Raw genomic sequence first — 26,760 nt, forward strand, 5'->3', positions numbered from 1 at the left:
CACAACACACAGAAGAACATATTAAACAAACTATACAAAGATATCATTTTTTCGCATATTTTTTTCTTCTTAGAGTTTTATTAACATTGGGTTAAACTTTGACCTTCATTTAAGAGGTCATTTTACAGAGGAGAAAGACTTTGTAAATCAAAAAAATCATCAAGCCCCAGTGTGATTTAAATATCATACAATAACTACATGACTTAAAAATAATGCTACTAAAAATCAAACATTTAAATGAATAGACTATAATGATATATTGATTCAACAGTCGTTAATATTTTATTGTTATATATATTACAGTGTAGAATGCTAATGAAGTATGACAATGGAGAGATGTAAGTGATAAAATACAAGAACAGATCATCAATACAATCATTCATATACAATATGAGAATTTAATGAAAATTTTAATTGGTTATTGGTTGGAAAATGTAGCCACTCATTTATAAGTATGGAAATTTTGAATAAGAATTTAAAGTGAAACGAATAATTTCACAAATGATGATCTGTAAGGATATACAATGACAACATTTAACATGAAGCAGTGGAACCCAAACAAGGTAAAACTAGTCATTTACTTTTTGCTTTTTATATACAGTGTTGCGTTTGTTATTCAGTGTATGTCAAAACTGTAAGAGATGCTGTCATGTATTCCTTATTTACCGAACTTTCTGTATAAATCCTGTTCAATATTTAAAACAAGAGCACTGCCTTGCGAGTGCAGATGCTCATCTGATTTTTTTGTCTCTGTATAATAGAAATATTGTCCTACACATGATTTTCTAAGTCCAAAAGGGGCCATAATTATTGCAAAAAGCAATGTAAAGTTACAGTACTTGCTGTGCAGAGTCAACTTTTAATGGCAAATAACTGCTCTAAGTCTTAAAGCAATAGCTTTGACCGTTAATTAGAAAAGTTGACCTAAATGCAAAAGTTAACCAAGAAATCTGATATTTTCTAAGTCCAAAATGGGTCATAATTCTTGCAAAAAGCAGGATGGAGTTATGTTTCTTGCTGTACATATTAAACTTTTGATGGTGAACAAGTGTTGCAAGTTTTAAAGCAATAGCTTTGATAGTTTAGGAGAAAAGCTGACCTAAACTTAACCAAGAAATCTGATTTTCTAAGTCCAAAAGGGGCCATAATTCTTGCAAAAAGCAGGATGGAGTTATGCGTCTTGCTGTACAGTGTCAGCTATTGATGGTGAACAAGTGTTGCAATTTCAAAACAACAGCTTTGATAGTTTAGGAGAAAAGCTGACCTAAACATAAAACTTAACCAGGCTATGCCAACGCCGACGCCGATCAAGTAATGACAATCCTTATCATTTTTTTTTGAAAAATCAGATGAGCTAAAAATGAAATCGGAAAAAAAAGGTACAACTGAAAGTCTGTTTCCGATATTTCCACTTCTTGAAAACTAATTAAGATAATTAAACAAGAAGGAATTATGTAAGATTAAAATCTTCAACACTTACCTATATTTAAGAAATAATGTATAGAAAAAACATGTTTTAATGTTATTACCCTTATGAAAAACCTCCCCTATTGTCAGTGTGTGGTCAGTTTATGTCCAGTGTGTTTCCAGTCAATAATACTCTAAAATCCAGTTACTTGCCAGCCTATTTCCAGAGCTGACAATAAACTGATCCAGTGTGTTGCCACTGAATAACCATCATGTGTCCATGTGCTTGTCAGCTGATTTCCAGACCTGAAAACCAGCTGTAAAATTTAACTTCCAGTCTGCTGTCAGTTTATATACAGTTTGTTGTCAGTGATGTTTGTAATGACGTTTTAACAAAATTTCATTGATTTTTCATATAAAACTATTTGAAGGAGCTAAATTATATAGAGGTATCTGGAAATAAACACTGACAACAATCTGACAACAAACTGGTATGCAATGTCAATCTGGCAACACACTGGATACACAACTGACAACAAGCGGCTTTTTGGACTTTCCAGTCTGTTGTCCTTGTATTGTCAGTGCACAGCCAGTCAACTGGAAATATTTGACTGCCAGGCTCTTACATGGACAAGAGAAACACTTTAGCAAACTATCATTATTTAAAGTTTTAACTAAATTCCTTTATGCAGTACAAAGTTATGAGCACTTATACATTAGTGTTATTTTGTTTTGGGTTTTAACGCCGTTTTTCAACAGTATTTCAGTCATGTAACAGCGGGTATACGTTAGTGTAGCAGATGGACTAGTTTTGTTTGTTTGTTTTGGGTTTAATGCTGTTTTTCAACAGTATTTCAGTCATGTAACAGGGGGCAGTTAACCTAACCAGTGTTCCTGAATTCTGTACCAGTATAAACCTGTTCTCTGTAAGTAACTGCCAACTTCCCCACATGAATCAGAGGTGGATGACTAATGATTTCAGACACAATGTCATTTATCAAATAGTCACGGAGAACATAAGCCCCGTCCTAAGATGGAACTCGCGACCCAATGATCCGTAGATCGACGCTCTACCTACTGAGCTAAAGATGGACTAGTATCCCAGTATATCGCTTACTACTCAGTGTTACTAATTTTTTTTATTTCCCCCTAGGAAAATTGTCTTTATTACCATTGTATTGTCATAGCATTGTCAGTGTATGGGAAGTTTGTTTCCAGTTTAGTGTCAAAATATATTTTTTTCTATTTATCCTTATTAATGTTTAATATGAATTTTAATGTGACTTAAAACCTTCATTTGCTTGTGACTCAATCTTAATACCAATTAAGATTTGCAATATTTCAGTTATCAATAATATAATATTGAAACCAAAGGAAATTTGACAAAGATTATGGTAAATCTGCAAGTTTAATTTTACAGGGTAGCGAAAATACATGACTTTTAAAATTTCTGTATCTGTTTAGCAAAAATACTTGTTGCGGACAGAATCTGTGTTACAATGAAAACAAGTAACTGTAAAATGATGAAAAAGTACCTTAACAATGTGCCCATCAATGCTGGAAAACTATTGAAAACTGAAAATAGTTTTGGAGGGAAAAATGCAACACTCCACCATTTTGATAAGGTGTCTTGTAATATTTGTTTTGCTGTGAAAATTGCTAAGATGGGTATATTGCCAGTGTATTGCCATTGTGTAGCCAGTGCATTGTCAGAATCTGCTCTGAGTAAATTTATATCCAATGTCCTGTCAGACAGACAGAAAATCCATACAATATTGTCACTTATGTAATCTTATCTCGATTATTCAAAGAATAGAAGTTATTGGACATGCCCCTATGTTTTCTTTTTTTTTTTTTTTTTTTTACAAAATTATAGATTGAAACTAATTACACACTTGTTCAATGTCATGACGTCATGACCTGACATGTACTAAGCAGGTCCCATAACTATACTTTTTCCAAAATTAAGCCCCTTTTTCCACATAGCATTTTTTGCTTAAGTTTTTGTATGCAAGCTGGTATCTCAGTACTCATTCAATTCGATTATAGAAATTATGTTTTTTATTTCCAGTTTCTTGCCATTTTCCTGCCAGATTTCTTCCAGACACTGGAAACAAGCTGACAATATTGTCAGTGTGTTTACATGCTGATTGTTATGAGCCAGTTTATTGTCATATAGTTTGCAGATTATTCCCAGAAACTGGAAATAATATGGAAATAGTGTCCATATTATTTTCAGCTAAACTTTTTTTCTTGGAAGTTTGTTCCCATATAGGAGTCAGATTATTTCCAGTTACCTTTTTTTTTTGACAGACTGTTGCCAGATCATTGACAGTTACCTTGCAGCTTAATGCCACCTTGTTTCCATATTTCATTTTCGTAAGGGTAATACATGGAAAGAGGTTATACGTCTGTGGAATAATTTCACAAGGGCGTAGCTCGAGTGAATCATTCTGGCTATGTATAACCGATTTTGAGTGTATTAATTTAGGCAAAACACAACTTTGCTATACATTATTTCGATTCTAATATGCCCTTAATCTAAAACAGCAGATAAACTAGAGCTGCTTTTGAGAAAAGCGCATGTCTCCCACAACTGCCTAATCATCTAAATAGTAAGTCAGTCTTTTTATACTGTTTACTCACTACAAATATACCTCTGAAGAGTAAAAAGGTTGATTCTGGGTAAATCAAGGGCCATAATTCTGAAATACCTTGGGCAATTTGGCGAATTATCGAGCTTGGCCGAGGACTTATGGTCAAACACATTTTGCTCAAGTTTGGTGAAGATCAGATGAGAAATGTTCGACTTAGAGCGCGGACAAGAGCAAAAAGGCTGATTTTCAGTAATTCAAGGGCTATAATTCTGAAGTGCCTATGCCAATTTGGCTAGTTATCAAACCTGGCCAAGGATTTATGGTCACACACATTTTGTTCAAGTTTGGTGAAGATCGGATGAGAAATATTTGATTTAGAGTGCAGACAAGAGTAAAAAGCCGATTTTCGGTAATTCAAGGGCCATAATTCCGAAGTGCCTTGGCCGATTTGGCTGGTTATCGAACTTGGCCGAGGACTTATAGTCAAACACATTTTGTTCAAGTTTGGTGAAGATCAGATGAGAAATGTTTGACTTAGAGTGCAGACAAGATGAATGGTTTTCAGTGGATGTTTGAGAATGATTATACTTCAGCATTTTTATGAGTCTAGGTGATTCATTAATTATTGTCAAGGGCCATAATTCCGAAGACCCTAGGCAGATTTGGCTAGTTATCGAACTTGGCTGAGGACTTATTGGCAAACACATTTTGTTCAAGTTTGGTGAAGATCTGATAAGAAATGTTCGACTTAGAGTGCGGACAAGATGAATGGTTTTAGGTGCATGTTTGAGAATGAATACTTCAGCATTTTTATGAGTCTAGGAGATTAATTATTGTCAAGGGCCATAATTCCAAAAAGCCTGGGCCGATTTGGCGAATTATCGAACTTGGCCGAGGTCTTATGGTCAAACACATTTTGTTCAAGTTTGGTGAAGATCGGATGAGAAATGTTCAACTTAGAGTGCAGACAAGCTTTGTGACAGACAGACTGACAAACACACAGGCAGGAGTAAATCAATATGTCTCCCACACCACTGTGTGGTGGGAGACATAAGGTGGGAGACATAAATATAGTAGTGCTCTTTCTTGGTTGCAAAAAAAAACATTGACGTCAGTGTGTTTTAACAGAAACAAGCATATTAGAATAAAAATTAAGCACCATCTTATGGTATTTTTCACTTTCCTAGGTATTCCAAGAAGCTGACAATATAAAATACATGATTGTGTAAAAAATGCTTTACAGGGCCAGACCTCTTACACGGATAAAAATTCTCCTAATTAACAAACTGTGTACAGTGAACAAATTGTTTAAACCAAACACTTACTGATTACAGAACTCTGTGACATAACACTGGAAACTCTAGTCTTGAAATTCCATTTACTTGACTCCTTTTTCATCTTGCTTTAATCTTAGCACTCCAAAGATATATTTTAAAAATCTTGACTCAAGGTTCTCTATTTATTTAATAAAACTTCAAGCACCTATATCCACAGCATATCACATCTTCATCATTATGAAAAATACTAGTGGTTGTCTCAGAGTTTGTGTTCCATGTACAAACCAGTTTTACATGTTTAAAAGTGAAATATTATTATCCATGTACTTCGTCTTAAAACAAGAAATAAACCCGAAGACTTTTCTAACAATATATGCTTTAATCATACCAAATATGGGAATATATCCTAAAAGTAAACAAGAGAGTATCTTAAGTCAAACTAATCTTCGCAAACAATGTATCATTTACTTTGTCCTGCAAATTTCTCCAAAACTACACACACTCTGAGTTCACTATCAGCAATTTTATGTTTACTACCCATTGCCATTATCAACTTTAATGAATTCCGTTTCATTTCTGTGAGATAATGAACTTAATCCTACTTTCTTACAGCAACAAATCACTTGATTAAATTTTCATGAGCTTTTGTTTGTCTTTAATATAACATTCACATGCTTACACAAAAAACGTGAAAGTATGTTTTTATGAAGAATGAAAACAACTAAAATATATTCAAAAGAACACTTCGAGTCAAGTTACTAAATAAAAACGTTAAAAATGTTGGACATGTTCATATGCCACATCTAGGATCCCAACATGTGTTACATTCTCAGGTTATAAATTTGTAGTATAAATAATGCATTGTAATAATGTACAATTTGTGGACTTAAGGACTATCCTTAGTGGCTTACTTATTTGACCATGTATACTTCTTTTTCGCATATTAAAAATCCGTGAACATTTTCTGGGTATCTGTTTGTGAACCATCAACATTTTCCTTCAGTTTGTCTTTGAATCAGGGGTTCCACTAGACCCGAAAACCCAAGAGTCCCAGGACCCTTGGGCCCAAATTTTGAAGGGTCCATTTCCAAAATACAGGAGTCCTGTCCCAACACGTCAATATAATTTACTATATATTTTTTTATTCAGTAATACGTAGATCTTAACCTAAGAAAACAATAAACCCAAGATCATGTTACAGCATAATAAAAATGTCAGTCTCAGGTCATAATTATAGTCTCATATTGTAAACTAATATTTATCAAAATTCATGTCATTTTAATTAGGTTTTTCTTCAATATTTCATTTCATTTTTAATAACAGAACAGTGCTATAACACTCTAGAAAAATGTATCCAAAATGTACTATCCGAATACTGTTACACTTTCAGAATGTCATCGGAAAGTAGTTTTTGCTCAGTTTATTTGGCAAACTAAGCTAAATCAGCGATAGTTCCTCAAATAATGATGCCACTTATCATGAAAAAACTGCATTGAAAGTCAGGTTTTTTTTAGGAATTTTGGAAATATGCATATGACATCGGGTGTAATTACCCTTACAGAAGCAAGCCTCTGTGGCGTACATGCTGCGTATTTGCTGTGTATATGCCGCGAACACAGTAGTACGCCAGAGGAGTACATTTTACATACACCGCATGCCGCGTACATGCCGCGTACTATTTCGACAAGTACACAGCATGTACGCAGGAGGTCACTAGTACACTTCAAGTACGCAGCACCGACTCTGAAAATTTAAGGAGTACACTGCATGTACGCAGGAGGGACTTGTACAAGAAAATAGTACACTGCATGTACACCGCAGATACTTTGAAATTTGTGCAGTACACTTCATATACGCGGGAAAGACTTGTACAATTTCTTTTGGCATTTATACTCATTTTTTTTTTATAAGTTAAAGTCTGAAGTAAACTTCATATACGCGGGAGGGACTTGTTCATTTTCTTTTGGTGTTTATACTTTGATTATTTTTAGGTAAAAGTCTGAAGTACACTTCATGCAGGAAGGATTTGTACATTTTTTTTTTTTTTTGGAAGCAAGAACTTGATTTCAGAGTAACTTTTACCTTAATAGCATAGAATAGTTCAGATTACTGGTATTCTGAACAATGAAAATTTGCCAAACTATTTGCAATGTTCATTTGTGAAGCTTACATCTTAGTGATTTCTGAGCTGCACCTTGCATGCAGTGTAAAAATATATTCTTTTTCATTTTGAATTAATCCTGGAGCTTTCTAACTTGGATAATTGAAAAGCCTTATTTGAACTTCGTTGCATTACATTTCGTAATACATTGAAATAATTACCAAGATAATGCCTCAACAGCGCCCGAATGAGAAGAATTAATACCTCTCACTGTTATTGAATACTCTTAAGCTAAACACCACTCTATCATGTTTTATAAAGGCTTTAATGCTCATTATGATAACTCATTAAGGCCTCACCAAATTAAAAGTTGTTCGTCGGATTTGCCGCTTGTATATTTTCAGAACGTTTTTGGCTAATTGCGCTCGCACCATTGGAAAAAATCAATCCATAATTTTTTGGTGCGCTACTTTTTACGGACGTAAAAGTGTATAAATACTTATATAATTCCAGTCCTAGATTGTTCTCAGATGGATTTTAATCAAAATAAATACATACTACGCACACATTGTCTATAATAAATCATAACACTTATATTTAGTTGCATTAAAGTTGTTTCCCCTTGATGCAGTTACACCATTTTCTTCAAATGTTTTACCAAATCACATGCTACAAAAATTGATTTATTTCATTGAAAAGTGGATGAAGAAAAGCATACTAACTTATTTGATAACATCAATCTACATTATTTTGGTAAGGGTAAATACTTATTGATGCATGTCACTTATCTTTTTTCTGTTTTTTTTCTGTCCAAATGATCAGCATTTGCATACGAAAGTTGGTGGGGTAAGGAATTTACATTATCACCGCAGTTTCGCCACAAGAGTACACAGCATGTATGCAGCAGGAGTACACAGCATGTACGCCGCAGGACTCGGGCCAGGAGTACACAGCATGTACGCCACAGGAGTACACAGCATGTACGCCGCAGGAGTACACAGCATGTACGCCGCAGGGGTAGTACACCGCAGGCTCATTTGCATGTGAAAAGTGTATGTGCCGCGTACATGCTGCGTACTATTTCCCGCATACTAAATTCCTCCAGCGTACATCCTGTGTACTATGTAGTCCACAGCATGTACGCAGCAAGTAGTACGCGGCAGAGCTCATTTGCATGTCAAAAGTGTACTACAAACGTACTATCGGTGTATGTGCGGTGTATATCCTGCGTACTATTTAAAGCCCTTGATTTCAGTACACATCATGTACACATCATATACGCTGTATGTACACAGCAAGAGTACGCAGCAGGCCTTTTTCTTCTGTAAGGGTAGACCCATGAACGGACATTCTAAACTTATTTTTGCTTTCGAAATTCATCAAATTTGTGAAGTTTCTTGTTGAAATTACGATATGATCACTAAACAATGGTCCAATTTAAAGTTGGCAAGAAAAAATCTTGCAGGGCACTTTTCACATGCTCGGTAATTAGCTGCTTACGATAATTTAATAATTGGTGCCTTTTTTGACAGTACACAGGATTCGCTTTATCAATTAATTTCAACACTTCATTTATTTCTTGTTACCTATGTGCACTCGCCGTGACGTAACTTGCTGATAAAAAATCAGCGAGGCATGTCTTCAGGAGAAAGGGCGGGATTTAGCAGAGATCAAAGGCAGGAGAGCATGACCGCGAGTGTTTATTTTGAATACACACGTGTCTCTCATGGAAATAGTTTTACTGAAGGAAATTAATAAGAGAAAGGATTATCAAAGGAAAATGCCCCCGGGTCCCGAAGGACGCACAGGCAAATATTCTGCCGGGTCCTTTGAGCGTCTTTTGAAAATCTCCCAGGTCCGGACCCGGGGTCCCGGGTCAAATGGAAACCCTGTTGAATCATCATCATTTTGTGCTCTAACACCATTTTCATTGAACACTTAGTAACCACTGCCTGGTACCCTATTCAATGTTGTTAGTTCAGCGTATTAAGGAACATCCAGCTGGACTCAAGAGTAATGTTAAATCAAACTTGGCAAGAAAACAATATGAAATGAAATATTTTAGCAATACTAAAGGGATGTTATTCTGATAATGATAGAACAACAAAACAAGAAAATTAATTTTGATCCTAGTGCTCTTAGAATTTCTACTAGCTACCAAGTTTCATTTTAATAATTCAATCCAAACTTACAAGTAACAGAACAGAAATGAAAATCTTGATGCTGTGCATCTGTTTGTCCTGTATGCCCACCAACATATTGCCAGTCTAATACTCTGGTTTTCAATGTTGAAAAACCTTGTAAGAATGTATGGAACTTTCTCCAGTGGTACTAAGTCTTTACAGTTTGTAAGTCTTAGCTATTATAGCCAGGAAACAAAGGAAACCTTACGAATGTTAATTTGAGTCCAAATGACCTTAATCACTGAACAATTAGCTGACCACAAAGTAAATACAGACTCTCCTAAAGTGTTACTTAATCACTTTGAAAACTTTAAAAGCTATGTTGTAATACTTTTTGACTCAGAGACAGCTAGCTGAAAACAAAAATGTGGTTTTTACAGACAGACAACACTTATTGTATGGATAGTGCAGGTTTTTTCATGTAACAACCTTCTGCAGAATCCCAAGAGCATAAACTATCTTGAGGGATTCTGCAGATGCTAATGCTTTTCTAGCATGACATCATGTACAAAACTTAATGAAATGAATAGTTTGTTGATTAGCTCTCAATTTTTTTTAATAATGCATTACAGGGATGTAGTATACTTGTGCTTTGCCATAGAATGAGGTGATTTCAAATGGTGTGTTATTAGCAATGATCTCCCTTTTTAACATGTTAACTGTTCCGTTACTAACCTCTTGAAATATGCTAGAGTGACAAGTAACATCCACTTTTTCAACACAGACTAAAAAAGTAGTTCTTTCCTCTTTGAGCAATTTATAAAATTTAACGTGTTCCTATATCGCTGGTAAAATAAAAGGCATACAATATGTAAGTATTTCTACATCTACAAAATGATAATTTCAATCATGTTAAAATCCTGCAGGTGAAACTCACGTGCACTTCTCTTTCTTCCCTCAGTAGTGTTAGAAGCAAGCGACAATTTCCTGTCAGACACCGCAGGAAAAGTGGCACGTCTACCACCTGCTGAAGGTGGTGCAGAGTTATGTTTCGGTGCTGTTGTTACCTTCTGTGTATTAGAAACTACCTGCATTGACATTCGTCTCCTAGAAGCTGAGTTACTTGCCATTTCTATAAGTACCTCCTTATATAGAATACCGTCCAAAATGGAAACAAATGATATTTTCTAAACTAATTTTTTTGTCAAAATAAAGTTTTCACTATATTAGTCTTCTTTTCATCACAATAATTAGTCTAAAACACTAACATCAACATCTTAAAATATGAAAAATTGTCCGTAACAGAATTATAACATAAATTCTCACAATACATGCACATTAACGCTTTCACTACATTTCGGGGTATATTGAAGTACAAAATCAAACAATAAAACAAACACTGATGCTAATTTTGATCTCAAAGTGTACACTGAAATCTCTAATTTACAATCCATTAACATTAAAATGTTTATTCTGTTATGTGGTTCCATTTCAATTTTTACTTCTTAAAAGCATTTCAAACATTTCATATGGTAATAATATATGGCCAAATATTAGTTTAAAACTTTGTTTGTATTATATAAGAACATTCACTTAAGGACCCAAAACTTTCAACAAAATTTATTGTTGAAAACTAAGTGATTTTACTGACAACATTTGAGCCGTGCCATGAGAAAACCAACATAGTGGGTTTGCGACCAGCATGGATCCAGACCAGCCTGCGCATCCGCGCAGTCTGGTCAGGATCCATGCTGTTCGCTAATGGTTTCTCTAATAACAATAGTCTTTGAAAGCGAACAGCATGGATCCTGACCAGACTGCGCGGATGCGCAGGCTGGTCTGGATCCATGCTGGTCGCAAACCCACTATGTTGGTTTTCTCATGGCACAGCTCATTTACAAAATATTTGTAAATCATTTGCTTGCCTTTCCTTTTCTTTTTTTGTGTATAAAAAAAGTAATTTCCTTCTAATGCAACTGGTTTCATTAAACATTTTATTATAACTGGTCAAACAGCATAATACAGTCGAAACTCGGTATCTCGAATTTCAAGGGACCATGCTTTTTATTTCGAGGTAACCGAAATTCGAGTTATGAGGAGAGACGTATACGACAATTCAGAGGAAGGAACACTAGCTTTACTGATTTCAGTCCATTAACCTTTGGATACGTGGGACAGTTGTTCACAGTTAACACGATTGATCTCTGGTCTCGACACAATACGAAAAGGTTTAACAAAAAATAAGAACTGTTTCCTTGATGCCGTGTATACTCTACGCTGTCGACACTTTACACGTACACGATTCTGTACAGTTCGTCTTTATCAAAGTTTCCAGTTTTTCGAAGAATAAAAATGATACTAACCTCAAATATTTTAGTCAAGTTTCCTTTTTGTACCATGTTCCTCTCCCAGTGGATTGACAGCATTTCGACGTTTTGAACGAATGATGCTTTCCTCCAAGAAGTTATTTTTTTAAACAGTCTCATCGCGATTACCTCTAATTAATCCTTATTAAAGATCCCAACTGTTCAAACTAATTAATTCATTAGTTTAAATTAAAAGCAATTTTCAGAACGTCTCAAAAACAAATGACGCTGATTAAAGAAATCTGATGTTTACAGCAAACAATAATCATTTTGGCACATGCAAACAAGTATGACATCATCTCACTTTGATAATCACCACACCTTAGATACGTCGGCATCACGGCGTACTGGTTAGGCAACAAACGTGGACATGTGTTAAAAACCAACCACATTCACAAAAACGTGTGAAATTTTATCGCATATTTTCTCACCTCGACTTATCGAGTTTACAATGCAATTGAATTTTATTGACGGGACTTAAAATCCCTTTCGACATATCCGGTGTCTCGGTAAGTCAAATTTTGATGTAAACGGAGTTGAATTATATATATAAAGAAGGAAGTTTGACGGGACTTGAAAATTTCTTCGACTTAAGCAGAATTTCGAGGTAAGCGAGTTTGAGATACCGAGTTTCGACTGTAGTATTCTCAGTCATTTATGTTTTATCTACTGAGTCCTAAACATTCACAATGAAAGTCTGTCATGCAGTAATCACAGATGCATATTATTTCATATTAAGAACTATTCATAAATTAAATGAGTTATTCCTAATGAAAACAATATGATATCAGAGAATGTTAAATACTTCTTAGCAAACTTAAGGGAACTAATAAGAGAAAATGGTAATTCATTCCAATGAAAAGATAACCTGGCAAATTTTCACAATATCTGACTCGTCCAAGGGCCATAAATCTTCAGATACTGGTCCAAACTGGCTGAATATCAATTTTGACCTAGATTTTACACACTTTGACACGCTTCATGTGTATATTAAAGTTCAAGGAAAAATGCTCTAGTTCATGTGAGGACACTGTCAATTTTTGCAACTTTGACTGATCTAAATGCCATAACCACAAATACTGTGGCAATTTGGCTGAATATCAAACTTAATAACATTTTATAGTGAAAATCATTCTCTATAAGTAAGCTTAGGATTAAAGACAACACATTAAAATAATTAAATGGACACTGTAATGTTTTGCAATTTTGACTCATTCAAGGTCAATCCCTTTGGAGATACTGGTTCAAAATGACTGATTACTTGAACTAGATTTTACATTCATACACCCATATAAGTTTGGTATAGATCAAGGAAACATAACTCTAGTTAATCAGTGGAACAGTTTGTTATCAAACCTGACCAAGATATTATGAACATAAGCATTCTGACAAGGTTTGGTGAACATTACATAATAACTGCTAAAGTTAGATAGCAGACACTTTTTGGTGATGTTGCCTAAAGGTAACCAGGTGAAATCCATAATAATAATCCATTAATACATCCCTTATGAAAAGGCTGTATAAGAGACAAATGAAAGTTTTCCTGTGACAATTCCAACACAATTAAAACACCCTTACAGAAGCAAGCCTCTGTGGCGTACATGCTGCGTATTTGCTGTGTATATGCCGCGAACACAGTAGTACGCCAGAGGAGTACATTTTACATACACCGCATGCCGCGTACATGCCGCGTACTATTTCGACAAGTACACAGCATGTACGCAGGAGGTCACTAGTACACTTCAAGTACGCAGCACCGACTCTGAAAATTTAAGGAGTACACTGCATGTACGCAGGAGGGACTTGTACAAGAAAATAGTACACTGCATGTACACCGCAGATACTTTGAAATTTGTGCAGTACACTTCATATACGCGGGAAAGACTTGTACAATTTCTTTTGGCATTTATACTCATTTTTTTTTTATAAGTTAAAGTCTGAAGTAAACTTCATATACGCGGGAGGGACTTGTTCATTTTCTTTTGGTGTTTATACTTTGATTATTTTTAGGTAAAAGTCTGAAGTACACTTCATGCAGGAAGGATTTGTACATTTTTTTTTTTTTTTGGAAGCAAGAACTTGATTTCAGAGTAACTTTTACCTTAATAGCATAGAATAGTTCAGATTACTGGTATTCTGAACAATGAAAATTTGCCAAACTATTTGCAATGTTCATTTGTGAAGCTTACATCTTAGTGATTTCTGAGCTGCACCTTGCATGCAGTGTAAAAATATATTCTTTTTCATTTTGAATTAATCCTGGAGCTTTCTAACTTGGATAATTGAAAAGCCTTATTTGAACTTCGTTGCATTACATTTCGTAATACATGAAATAATTACCAAGATAATGCCTCAACAGCGCCCGAATGAGAAGAATTAATACCTCTCACTGTTATTTGAATACTCTTAAGCTAAACACCACTCTATCATGTTTTATAAAGGCTTTAATGCTCATTATGATAACTCATTAAGGCCTCACCAAATTAAAAGTTGTTCGTCGGATTTGCCGCTTGTATATTTTCAGAACGTTTTTGGCTAATTGTGCTCGCACCATTGGAAAAAATCAATCCATAATTTTTTGGTGCGCTACTTTTTACGGACGTAAAAGTGTATAAATACTTATATAATTCCAGTCCTAGATTGTTCTCAGATGGATTTTAATCAAAATAAATACATACTACGCACACATTGTCTATAATAAATCATAACACTTATATTTAGTTGCATTAAAGTTGTTTCCCCTTGATGCAGTTACACCATTTTCTTCAAATGTTTACCAAATCACATGCTACAAAAATTGATTTATTTCATTGAAAAGTGGATGAAGAAAAGCATACTAACTTATTTGATAACATCAATCTACATTATTTTGGTAAGGGTAAATACTTATTGATGCATGTCACTTATCTTTTTTCTGTTTTTTTTCTGTCCAAATGATCAGCATTTGCATACGAAAGTTGGTGGGGTAAGGAATTTACATTATCACCGCAGTTTCGCCACAAGAGTACACAGCATGTATGCAGCAGGAGTACACAGCATGTACGCCGCAGGACTCGGGCCAGGAGTACACAGCATGTACGCCACAGGAGTACACAGCATGTACGCCGCAGGAGTACACAGCATGTACGCCGCAGGGGTAGTACACCGCAGGCTCATTTGCATGTGAAAAGTGTATGTGCCGCGTACATGCTGCGTACTATTTCCCGCATACTAAATTCCTCCAGCGTACATCCTGTGTACTATGTAGTCCACAGCATGTACGCAGCAAGTAGTACGCGGCAGAGCTCATTTGCATGTCAAAAGTGTACTACAAACGTACTATCGGTGTATGTGCGGTGTATATCCTGCGTACTATTTAAAGCCCTTGATTTCAGTACACATCATGTACACATCATATACGCTGTATGTACACAGCAAGAGTACGCAGCAGGCCTTTTTCTTCTGTAAGGGCAGACACATCATGCAGTCAACTTCATTCTCAAACCTGTATTGTTAGTCATAAATTTGTTCTAGTAGATCATGTAGGTATATCTTTATATGAATAATGAGGTATGGATGAAATACAATGTCTAAAAACTGAGAAAAAAATTAATATGACTTGTCAGTAAGGAAAAAAAAAATTAGTTCCCGTAAAACTGCTGTTTTGATGGTGGAGAAGATAAATATTTGTACAATTTCGAATGACTGAATATTCCACTTGATCATAGTAAGTTCAGTAAATAATGCTTGAACCTTAAACACTGGGTATGCTTGATAACATCTTCTATCATTTTTTATATTTAACTAATTAAGTTGTTTCAAAACAGTTTTACTTTAATATTGCAATGTTACACTTCACCACCATTTCTTTTTAGCAAAAATTAACATATAAAAAAATGAGGAAAAAATAGCAGCAAATGCTGAAAAAACACTATCTTGTCATACTGTATAAATGATGGCCAGGAAGTACTTGAAATTATGCTCCTGCTCAAAAAAGAATTACAGATTTTTTTTATTTTCCTTTTACTTCTTTTCCAAGTATTCTCCATCTAAATCATACACTTTTGGCATTAGTGTGGGAAATTTTGTAGTACTTCTACAAACAGGCCTATGTCTAAAGGTATTGCAGAACAACCAAAATCAAAGCCATACTTTTCACCCAAAGTGTATTAAACATGTGGTATATAGCAAGTTCAGCTGAATCAAGGGCCATAGCTCTGGTGATGTTGTATTGCAGCCATCTTGCCCACTATTTGTTTCCAGACAAGTTCTGAGTTTCAATGTTCATGATGACTGCTCTTAAAAGGTGGCCTGTAATGTATTCAAAGATTGATATTGCAATTTTAGCTAACTCAATGACCATAACTCTGGTTCTATTATATTGTAGCAATATTTCCAACTACTGTTCCAAAGCTTGTTGCTCAAGAACTTTGCCCCTAAATGGGTTAACATAGAAAAATACACAAACTGCCAAATTCATGGGCCATTATTAAAAGTGTTATTAGAGCAATGCTCCCATTATTAAACTTACTGAAGACCTTTACAATATACGTCATATTCTAGGTAAGTTTCATGATGATTGTCGCTGCTAATTTTGACAAAGTGAAATATGGCAAGCTTGACTAATTAAACAGCCATATATAACACTGGTCTTACCCATGATCAAACTTGATAAGAATCCTGTGATCATTTCAAATTTGTGATCTGAAGACTAAATTTGCATATTTCAAATAATTCAAGGGCCATAACTCGAGAGTGCCTGGTGTGATTTTGCTGGTTATCAAATTGGTCGAGATACCTTGCCCACAAACATTGTCACCTAGTTTGGTGAAGATCGGATGAAAACTGCTTGACTTAAGAGTGAACATGCTTTTGGACTCTGCCGCCCACACTCCTGCCCGCCCACCAACACACACCTTCCCGCCCGCCCACACACCCTCCCATCCACCACAGGGTTTCACATAATACACCCCGCTCTTTCAAAGACAGGCGTATAAAAAGGTATATCTGCTTGAATAAAATCTGAAGACTACTTTTCACATCATTTTAAATAACTTATACTTTAAATTAAAAACCTAAACTAAGAATACAAGATATCTTGGAAAGCACTGACAATGTTGAAATAAAGTAATACTGACCCATCAAACTGCCACCCTTACTTTTCTTCACTATATCACCAAGTTTGTTACTTGTGGCTGACTTTTTATCATCACTAGATGTTGGCGAAGGTTGCTTCTCTGCATTTGCTGCATTTGCTTTCTTCAAGGCATTTGCCATTTTCAAAAAGGCGGCCATAACTTCAATCTAATAGCTGTGTCTGCGTAATGTGCACAAATCCTATCAAACTTCTCAGGAAATAATCTTTTTGATATTTCTCAACTTATCATGTACTAAGTTCCCACATAAAAAATGTTAAGAAAAAAAAATTGCACATTTAGAGATTTTTAATTAGAAATATTTAAAAAAAATAAATCCTCATTATCATATTGTAAGTATACTATTGCACTATTTGATTTGCATTGATCATGCATGTACAAAGCTTTGTGGTCAAGTAGAATTACAATAAACTGATCATGTCCACTTCTTACACAATCCAAAATCAATCATATAAAATCTACACAATGATATACAGACACATGGTGCCATAAAACTTAATTAGACTGGACCTGCAAAGTACATAAAATACCTTAATTGGCTCTAATATCAAGTCTTAGATTACTAAGTCACCATACTGAGAAAATTTTCTTTAACCACTGACTTTTGCACAAACTGTTAAATTGGCTGCAGACATATATAAGTGCAGTTAGAGGCCAGAGAGACAATTGGTGCCAATAGTTAAGAAGATAATACTTAATCTAATAACTGAAATAAAAATGAATAAAACTAATTCATAATCCCTCTTGATCCTTGGATTAACACAGCACGTAATATTATTAAATATTATTATCTTAGTCCATTAAAAAGTCAAGTTTTTTTTGGAAAATATTCGAAAAAATCCCTGTTGAAAAATGAGGTAAGACTTTTGTTAAAATTTATTTTTAAAACATGTCTACCACAAAACTTTGTTCAACAATGATAGAAGTGAAAAGAAATCTTATGAAAAAAAAACTAGATAATTTAGTCTTATACTGTAAAATCCAAAATGCATAATATTATCAAAATGTTCATTGAAAGAATATTATACATTAAGAACAAACTGCTCTTTAAAATCCAGAATGTTTGAATCTAAATAAAAACCAACAATTACTGATTTTTTTTCTGCTTTACAAACATATAAAAGTCTGAAAATGTCAATGTTTCCAATATGGAAGGACTAAATAATTTGTTCCTGTCATAAGTAAACCGTTTTTTGTATCCATGTTTGGATAATGAGCTGAGCAAATAACTCTAATGGCTCTTTGCAAAACAGCTTCTGTTTGGCAGGGAAGACAGTTAATTCTAACCCTTCCACTTTTTGAATGGACATTGATTTTCTAATGTTTACATTGACTTGAAGCCATTAATATTAACACTTCAAAAATAAACAGTCTAAATGTCAGTTTGAAAATTTAATTGACCACTATGTTTGAATTTTGATTGAAAATTTAAACCAAAAATGTATTGAACAGGACTAGAAGCATGTTTGAACTGCTGAAGTTGGAAATGGAACCATGTTCATCACAAAGCTGTGTTTACAATGAAAATGGAACAGTGATTACAATAATGATGGAACTGTGTTCACCATGAAGACAGAACTGTGTCTACAATGAACAGTGTTTATGATGAAGATGGAACTGTGTTTACAATGAACAGTGTTTATGATGAAGATGGAATTGAGTTCACCATGAAGATAGCTGTGTTTACAATGAACTTTGTTTATGATGAAGATAGAACTGCGTTCACCATGAAGATAGAACTGTGCTTACAATGAGCAGTGTTTATGATGAAATGGAACTGAGTTAATTACCATAAAGATGGAACTGTGTTCACCATGAAGATGGAACTGTGTTTACCATGAAAATGGAACTGTGTTTATGATGAAGATGGAACTGAGTTCACCATGAAGATGGATCTAAGTCCACCATGAAGATGGATCTGAGTCCACCATGAAGATGGAACTGTGTTTACAATGAACAGTATTTATGATGAAGATGGAACTGAGTTCACCATGAAGATGGAACTGTGTTCACAATGCCTTACATTTCAGTAAGTCAGTTTATTTACAATAAAGGCTTATTGTCTTTCCTTTATGGACCATTTCCATGACAATATTTTTTCAGTTAATCAAAATGAATTGACCAGGTATGAACCATTCGTAAAAAAAAGGACAGCAAAATGCATTGCAATTAACTGTTTGTAAGTGGAAAAATATGACAAAGTAGATTAATCCAAATTTCAGAAATGGGTTGTTTGGTTCAAAATTTTTATTTCATGTTTTTCGGTGATAAGTTGATTATCAATGTAATGATGCTGGAAATGTCACTAAAGGTTCACACCCACACTAAAAGCTATGTTTGACAAGTTTATAATCATAATGGTAACAACTAATTTAAAACACTCACTGGTCCTCTTATGTTCAATCTGACATGGAATCATTTTCAGTGCTTCTTAAAATAAGAGGGCCATGATGGCCTTATATTGCTCACCTGAGTTTAGTTGCTTGCTTGAACAGTTTAGGTAGATGGATTTGCATAGAAAATGTCTGTGAAACTACTTTGAAATAATGTGATATGACAATATCAAACAAGAAGATTTTTAAAGTTTCCACTACATACATATGGGGTAAAGTGACCACACACCCTGGTGGCAATGTTTTGTAATGAAACAGAATAATATGTACAATGTTCGTAAAGGGTCATTCTTGTAAAATTATTTTAAAATTGGGCCTGGTGTTTCTGACAAGAATATTTTTAAAGTTTCCAATATATACATATAGGGAAAAAGTGACCACACCACCTGGCAGCATGTTTTCTAATGAATCAATTTGAAAATGATTTAAACAATCTTTGTAGATGGTCATACAAGGACCATTTGTGCAAAATTATTTCAAGATTGGACCAGCAGTTTCATACAAGAAAATTTTCAAAGTTTCCACTATACATATAAGGCGTAAAAAAATTGTTTGTTTCCGGTACCCCGACCTACCCTAAATTTCTGGCCCAACCCTAAATGTTTTTATGGCCTTGGAGATAATTTTTTTCAACTTTTTAACAAAAAGTTGCAAAACTGCACTTTTTATGCTTTAAACATGGTCAGTGATGTTAGAAATAAACTTACTGATGCTCTAAAGGCATAACCCCCTTATTTGTATTCATTTTTTGACACAAAAATAATTTCCGAAAAGTCTCACTTAATAAAAAAAATCATAAAAAAAAAATTCCGACCTACCTACCCTAATTTTTTTGAGCATGTTACCTGAAACAAAGATAACTTTTTTAGGCCTAAAGGGAAAAGTGACCACGCCAGTTCTGTCAGAACAAAAGTTAGAGTTACTGGACCTTCCTAGTGAACTTTCTTATGATCCTTGTTACCTTGTTTTGAAGTTACAATGCAATATCTTCATTATTTTCAGAGATGTTCTAAGAAAACAACAATTCTGACACATTTTCAACAGAAAATGGGGAATAATTTTGTCTACATAAAAAACTGAGTTATGGAAATAGATGTGTAAACTTACATAATAATGATTAATCTCAAAAGTTTGAGTCGAGTTTTGCTCAAACACCTGAATTTGTTTAAGAAATACTGAAAGAAATGACAACTCTGGGAAATATTTGTAGGCTGAATTAAAGGATGAAATAATTTTATAATCAAAGGCCTGAAGGGCCTGAGTCGGCTAATGATTGATGTACTGACAGTATAGTCTACCAGTTTCAGTTTGTTTTTAGTTTTTTTCTTAAAATTTCATAACACAGCTTGATATTTACCCAAAATATTATATCCGGATACGATTACACTTCTCCAGTTTCAACAATATATTTTACAAATTTTGATGATACGAAGACATTTAGCAGCAATTGGCAGTATCTGACATTGAAGTTTACGGTTAAATTACCTCTTATTTAAATCTTTTCATAAAAAAGTTGTTTCGTTTCGTGAAAGCAGCCAAACATAGACGATCTACTTTCGATTTCAAAAACTACAAGAAAATACAATTTAATGTTTCGCCGATTTGTTTATTTCTCGAAAAATAAGAATTAAAATCATTTTTAATATCAGTAGTAACTAAACAAACCAGTAAGAGCTTCTTCTTCCGATAATTTATCCGTTTACTGACTGCAAAATTCAACCCACGCAAAGTTTATAGAAATCATACGATGCGTGTTTACGTTCAGTGTGGGAGAATTAAGGCTGATCGGCTATGTTACTCAACGCATCCAGACGATTCAGATTTTGTTTTTAAAAAAGCATTGTGTGCTTTTCTGTAATTTTATATACGTTTTTATATGCTTAGAAATTATTAGATATGCGTATTTGCATTATTTCTATACATAATTTACGCTAATATGCATCTTATCTGGAGCCCTGTGGAACTATTTTTTGTCTTTCGCTGGATGTTACCCAAGCTTTGTAAGCCCTGCGCAATTCTTATGCTTAATGAGTTACATTCGAGTATTGCACAATTACAAGTCATAAATATGACAGATTACATCGTATATTGGTCATAGCAAAGGGAATTGACACAACTTAACTTCATTCATGCAGTGAACTGTTTGAAGTTTGAGAAATCTAATGGAACTACATCCCTTCACGTGTTATTCAGTCCATTTAGAGAATCGCTGAACAGCAAGGACTCGTCAAAAGGCTTTCAGCCTTTAGCTGACTCAAAAACTAAATTCAAAGTTATTGGGATCCATATATATGGACTTGTCTTATGTTCCTTAAAACATAGTGTAAGTTTCAAAATAATAGATGTATAGGTTCTAGAGATAGAATGGTATGTAAAAATGTGATTTCTATACAGCCCCTGCCAAAGAACTGGATGTAAAAAAGTGATTTTTATACAGCCCAGTGCCAAAACTGGATGTAAAAAAGTGATTTCTATACAGCCCCTGCCAAAGAACTGGATGTAAAAAAATGATTTTTATACAGCCCCTGCCAAAACTGGATGTAAAAAAGTGATTTCTATACAGCCCTGCCAAAGAACTGGATGTAAAAAAGTGATTCTGTATACAGCCCCTGCCAAAACTGGATGTAAAAAAAGTGATTTCTATACAGCCCCTGCCAAAGAACTGGATGTAAAAAAGTGGATTTCTATACAGCCCCTGCCACAAACACAAAGTCTGGTAATCAAGCAGAAATTTCCATTTACAGGACCACTACCTTAATGAATTGTTGTTTATAGCTGTTGTACCAAACATAATTATATCAATAATACTCACATAAAATATTAAGACCTCTGTGTTTTTTTAGGCTGTTTTTGCTTCCCAAAGTATGTTTTCTCCCATTTCAGATGAAAATTCCTGTCCCCCTCCAAACCCTAAAAAAACTCTTTTTTTCTTTTCTATATTCCAATCAAAACTCTTAACAGATCTTCGTAATGTATTAACATGTAAACAATCCCATTTAAAAACAAGACCATGTGCTTTAAAGTCATTTTCTTTCTGAGAATAACATTACTTATGAAAATTATTGTTTTCCCATTTAAGTAATTATGACACAAATGTCCCCTCCTAATTGGCCTTGTCTCCATTCCCCAAAACTGAAAAAAGCACTAGTATTAAAAAAAAAATCAAAACATCTTGGAAACAATATGGTCTGCTAATAAGGTTAACCATCGTATACTATGGTGATAATGATTATGGAGTATACCCGAGTTTTATATGGTTTACTATGATTCTACAGTTATTAATTTACATGGTAAATCATGGAACTTCATGGTGATTTCAGCAATCAACATGGACAGAGGTTTTCATACAAATTAACACTTCATTGGGACAAGATATACTGGCCTAAGACCACAGTTATTTTTTACTATACGCTCTACCAAGGGCAAATAACTGTGATCTTGTGCCTATTTGAGGAAAGGATAATATCCATACATCCACTATTCCCCTGTGATTTACAAAAGCAAAGTCTTTTCAGAAAATGATTCAATATGAAAATAACTCTATATGAGCTTGAAATAAGAACAATAGCAACAGCTAGCCATTGTTGAAGAAGAATAAAACAAAACTCAGGTTTAATGAGATCACAACAAATTAAGATTGAATGTGATACAACTGGAACACACAGAGGAACAAAAATTAATATATATATATATATATATATCATAAAATAAAATACCACACCTCACTTTCCATTTTTTTTCATGCTATTATATTATTTGTTTAATGTTATTTTTTCCATGTACATGAACTAATTTCATTATAGATAGAGTTTATGATTTCATTATAGAGTTTATGAAGTGAATATTCTTCGTAAAGTAGAAACCGATTGGGAGGGGAACGGGGTGACCGACAGAGGTTTCTTTTTCTTGAAGAATTCTCTTCATGGACTCTATCTGACATAGTGTGAAATCTACGTTTGACCAATCAGAATTGCACAGTCAGTTGTTTTACAGATTCTCCGTCATCTTTGACTGACATCTCAAAGTAACAAAAATGTTCCTTTGAAATACGATACCTGTACTTTAAGAAAAAAAAAAGAATATTAATGAAGGGACGCATGCGCATTCAGTCGACACTCTTCAGTGTGCAGAGCCGTTCTTTGAAATTATTGCTACAGCCACATTGGTCTTCATGAATAAGAAGCCACATTTTTGGAAAAATAACTTACTCTGATTGGTCAAAAAAGTAGGTTACACACTATCATACCTTAGTGAAAACATAAAATTCTTCTTTACTCTGGTACTCAATTTACACAAATCATCACTTTTATTTAGTTAAAGACAATTAATATGTACAACGTTTCTAGAACCACAACATCAAATATTAAACAAGAGCACCGCCTTGCGGGTGCTGACGCTCATCTGATTTTTTTTGTGTAATGGAAATATTGTCCTACCCATGATTTTCTAAGTCTAAAAAGGGCCATCATTCTTGCAAAAAGCAGGATAGAGTTATGTTTCTTGATGTACAGTGTCCACTTATGATGGTGAAAAACTGTTGCAAATTTTTAAGCAATAGCTTTGATAGTTTATGAGAAAAGTTGACTTAAACATAATACTCAACCAAGAAAATGATTTTCTAAGTCCAAAAGGGGCAATAATTATTGCAAAAATCAGGATGGAGTTACGCTGCTTGCTGTACAGGGTCAGCTTATGATGGTGAACAAGTGTTGCAAGTTTCAAAGCAATAGCTTTGATAGTTTAAGAGAAAAAGTTTACCTAAACATAAAACTTAACCAAGAAATCTGATATTTTCTAAGTCCAAAAGGGGCCATAAATCTTGCAAAAAGCAGGATGGAGTTATGTTTCTTGCTGTACAGGGTCAACTTATGATGGTGAACAAGTGTTGCAAGTTTTAAAGCAATAGCTTTGATAGCTTAGGATAAAAGCTGACCTAAACATAAAACTTAACCAAGAAAACTGATTTTCTAAGTCCAAAAGGGGCAATAAATCTTGCAAAAAGCAAGATGGAGTTATGTTCTTGCTTACAGGTCAGCTTATGATGGTGAACAAGTATTCCAAGTTTCAAAGCAATAGCTTTGACAGTTTGGAAAAAGTTGACCTAAACATAAAACTTAACCAAGAAATCTGATATTTTCTAAGTACAAAGGGGCCATAAATCTTGCAAAAGCAAGATGGAGTTATGTTCTTGCTATACAGGTCAGTTATGATGGTAACAAGTATTCCAAGTTTCAAAGCATAGCTTTGATAGTTTAGGAGAAAGCTGACCTAAACATAAAACTTAACCAGGCAACGCCGACGCCGACAACCGCTCAAGTGATGACAATAACTCATCATTTTTTTTCAAAAAATCAGATGAGCTAAAAAAGATAACACCTACTTAACATGGACAGAGCCTGTATTGTATGTACAGAGCCTCTAAGACGTCTAATTGCCTGACTTTGCTTCTTAGCATCTTTCTCTTTAACCTTCACCTCTGACCTTTTTGGTGACTTTGTATCAGAACTTGCTCTTGACCTCTGACCTTTGCTATTTTTAGTATCAACACTAGATTTCATATCCTTCCTGTTTTCAGATGTATCTTTTTTCTGCATTTTTGTCTCAGATGTTTTGGATTTTTCAGACACAATTCCTTTGCTTAAATGTACTCCCTCATTTTCCACAGTGCCATTTTTCTTGACATTTGAAGAGGAAATCTCCAAGAACACATCATCAGAAGTAGCATTTACCAACTTATTCACAAATTCTAATTTCTTGGTCATAATTGATAAACAATTCCATCAACAGCAGCAGCAATTTTACAGTTTGAAAAGATGCAATCACCAGTTTTTAAAAATCTACAGCATTCCAATAAACCATTCTTTTCAGCAAATCCTGTCTGATACATTCAAAAAACAACTCTGACCAGACATATCAAATATCTAATTTCCAATTTGTAAGGCTGTAATTGCCAATCACTAAATCAATAGATTAAGCATCCTTGAAAATTGATGACCACAATATAAAACCAGATTAAAGCTTTTCAATCCCCTATCACCTTTCACCAACACCTGAGTAATCATTTCCCAATAGAGTTTTAACATAAAGTCACATTATTTCAAAGATAGTGGAAAAATGTTAAGACAAAGTGAATGTAAATTTAAATAAGCATCTATTTCAATATTCACAAGTAGGCAAATACTGCAACACATAGGATCATTGTATGTCCTCTCATTATACTAGAAGAACTTATCCTGTCGAGATGAAAAAAAAAAAGTCAAGAAAAACTCCGCAATTCAAAGTATAGAGTGAGCTCTTTATTCCATATCTTCAGTCACCGCAGCAGTTGTTCTTTTTACACTATGTCTTTATACACAGCTTCTTTTAATTCATTGCACACTATTAATTTCCAAGATTTACATGTGTTCTTGAAACTTCATATTCTGTATGCAACTTATTTATCCAAAATTTACAGTTAACTTTATATACTGTATATAAATATGAAAAGATTATCTTAAAATGGGAAACTGTAAATAAGCTTGTAAAACTGAGCAACTTTTCTTTAAAAACATTTAAAGAACCTATAAATCTTTTTTTCTTAAAAGCATCCTCTGATATTTTGTCAATAATTATCACTGAAATAGTTATATATCATCCTGCAATTGCTTCAGTTACAATGTCACGTCTTCGATCTCCTGTCAGAATCTCAGCACTGACTTCCTGGACACAGTCATTATTTTGCCTCTAACAAGTCATCAATGCCGCAATGTCAAGTTTTCCTTACATCTTGTAATCTCTGGCACAACTTGTGAATATCTGAATGTTCCCTAAAGGTCAACAATAGACAGCAGCACTTAACCAGCTTGTTTCAAACCATTTACAGTCTCCTATCTTGGTCTTAATGACTTTTATATTGACATTTTTTATTAATGATAAAACAGCAAGTCAGGTGGAATGATTTGCTCATAAAAACTACCCAGAAAATATTATCACCATTAAAAAGAGGTCTTTTAAAGCTTGTTTTTGCAACCTTACAGACTTTGTTTCTGTATACAGTTAAATGAAAAAACACTCTAGCAAAAAAAAAAGAACATCACAAAAATATTTACTTCATATGGAAAAGTAATACAAGTCTTTAACAAGCTATGTGGCTATCAGCTCTATTAGTTTACATATGCAAATAAATTACAAATAACTCAAAATGTTAAAACATATGAAGACAAGATGTCTGCAAAGCCGGCAGTTAAGGTAAGAAATTTCAATTTTCTTGTTTTCATTACAATCTTATTCAACACTAAATGCTAATTTGCACAGCCATTTTCCACTAGGTTGATTTAACACTCAGCTATGGCATGTCGGCATCAAGCTATTAAGGCAATAAT

General features: G+C 34.1%; 1 protein-coding gene and 1 long non-coding RNA gene across 13 annotated transcripts in view; one reads left to right on the forward strand and one right to left on the reverse strand.

The window, feature by feature from the left end:
- The window catches only part of LOC123529953 (MYCBP-associated protein-like), a 75,544-nt gene that overhangs the window by 36,307 nt on the left and 12,477 nt on the right, over window positions 1-26,760 (reverse strand). For 7 of the 12 annotated variants that reach the window (XM_045310582.2, XM_045310585.2, XM_045310583.2 and 4 more), the window contains exon 1: window positions 24,780-25,176. The exons of 3 other annotated variants lie outside the window; for them this stretch is intronic. In XM_045310582.2, the coding sequence (XP_045166517.2) occupies window positions 24,780-25,161 (382 nt within the window). In that variant the 5' untranslated portion in view covers window positions 25,162-25,176. Of the gene's footprint in view, window positions 1-10,442; window positions 10,651-24,779; window positions 25,177-26,760 lie in introns of those variants that run through there. 2 more of the 12 variants (XM_045310587.2, XM_045310586.2) reach the window with 1 other exon arrangement.
- LOC123529955 (uncharacterized) overlaps window positions 8-26,760 on the forward strand; it is a 29,841-nt gene continuing 3,088 nt past the window's right edge. The window contains exons 1-2 of the long non-coding RNA XR_006682238.2: window positions 8-563; window positions 18,459-19,035. This is a non-coding gene — a long non-coding RNA (uncharacterized LOC123529955). The remainder of the gene's footprint in view (window positions 564-18,458; window positions 19,036-26,760) is intronic.

Source organism: Mercenaria mercenaria, chromosome 13 (genome assembly GCF_021730395.1).
Source record: "Mercenaria mercenaria strain notata chromosome 13, MADL_Memer_1, whole genome shotgun sequence".
Lineage (NCBI taxonomy): Eukaryota > Metazoa > Mollusca > Bivalvia > Venerida > Veneridae > Mercenaria > Mercenaria mercenaria.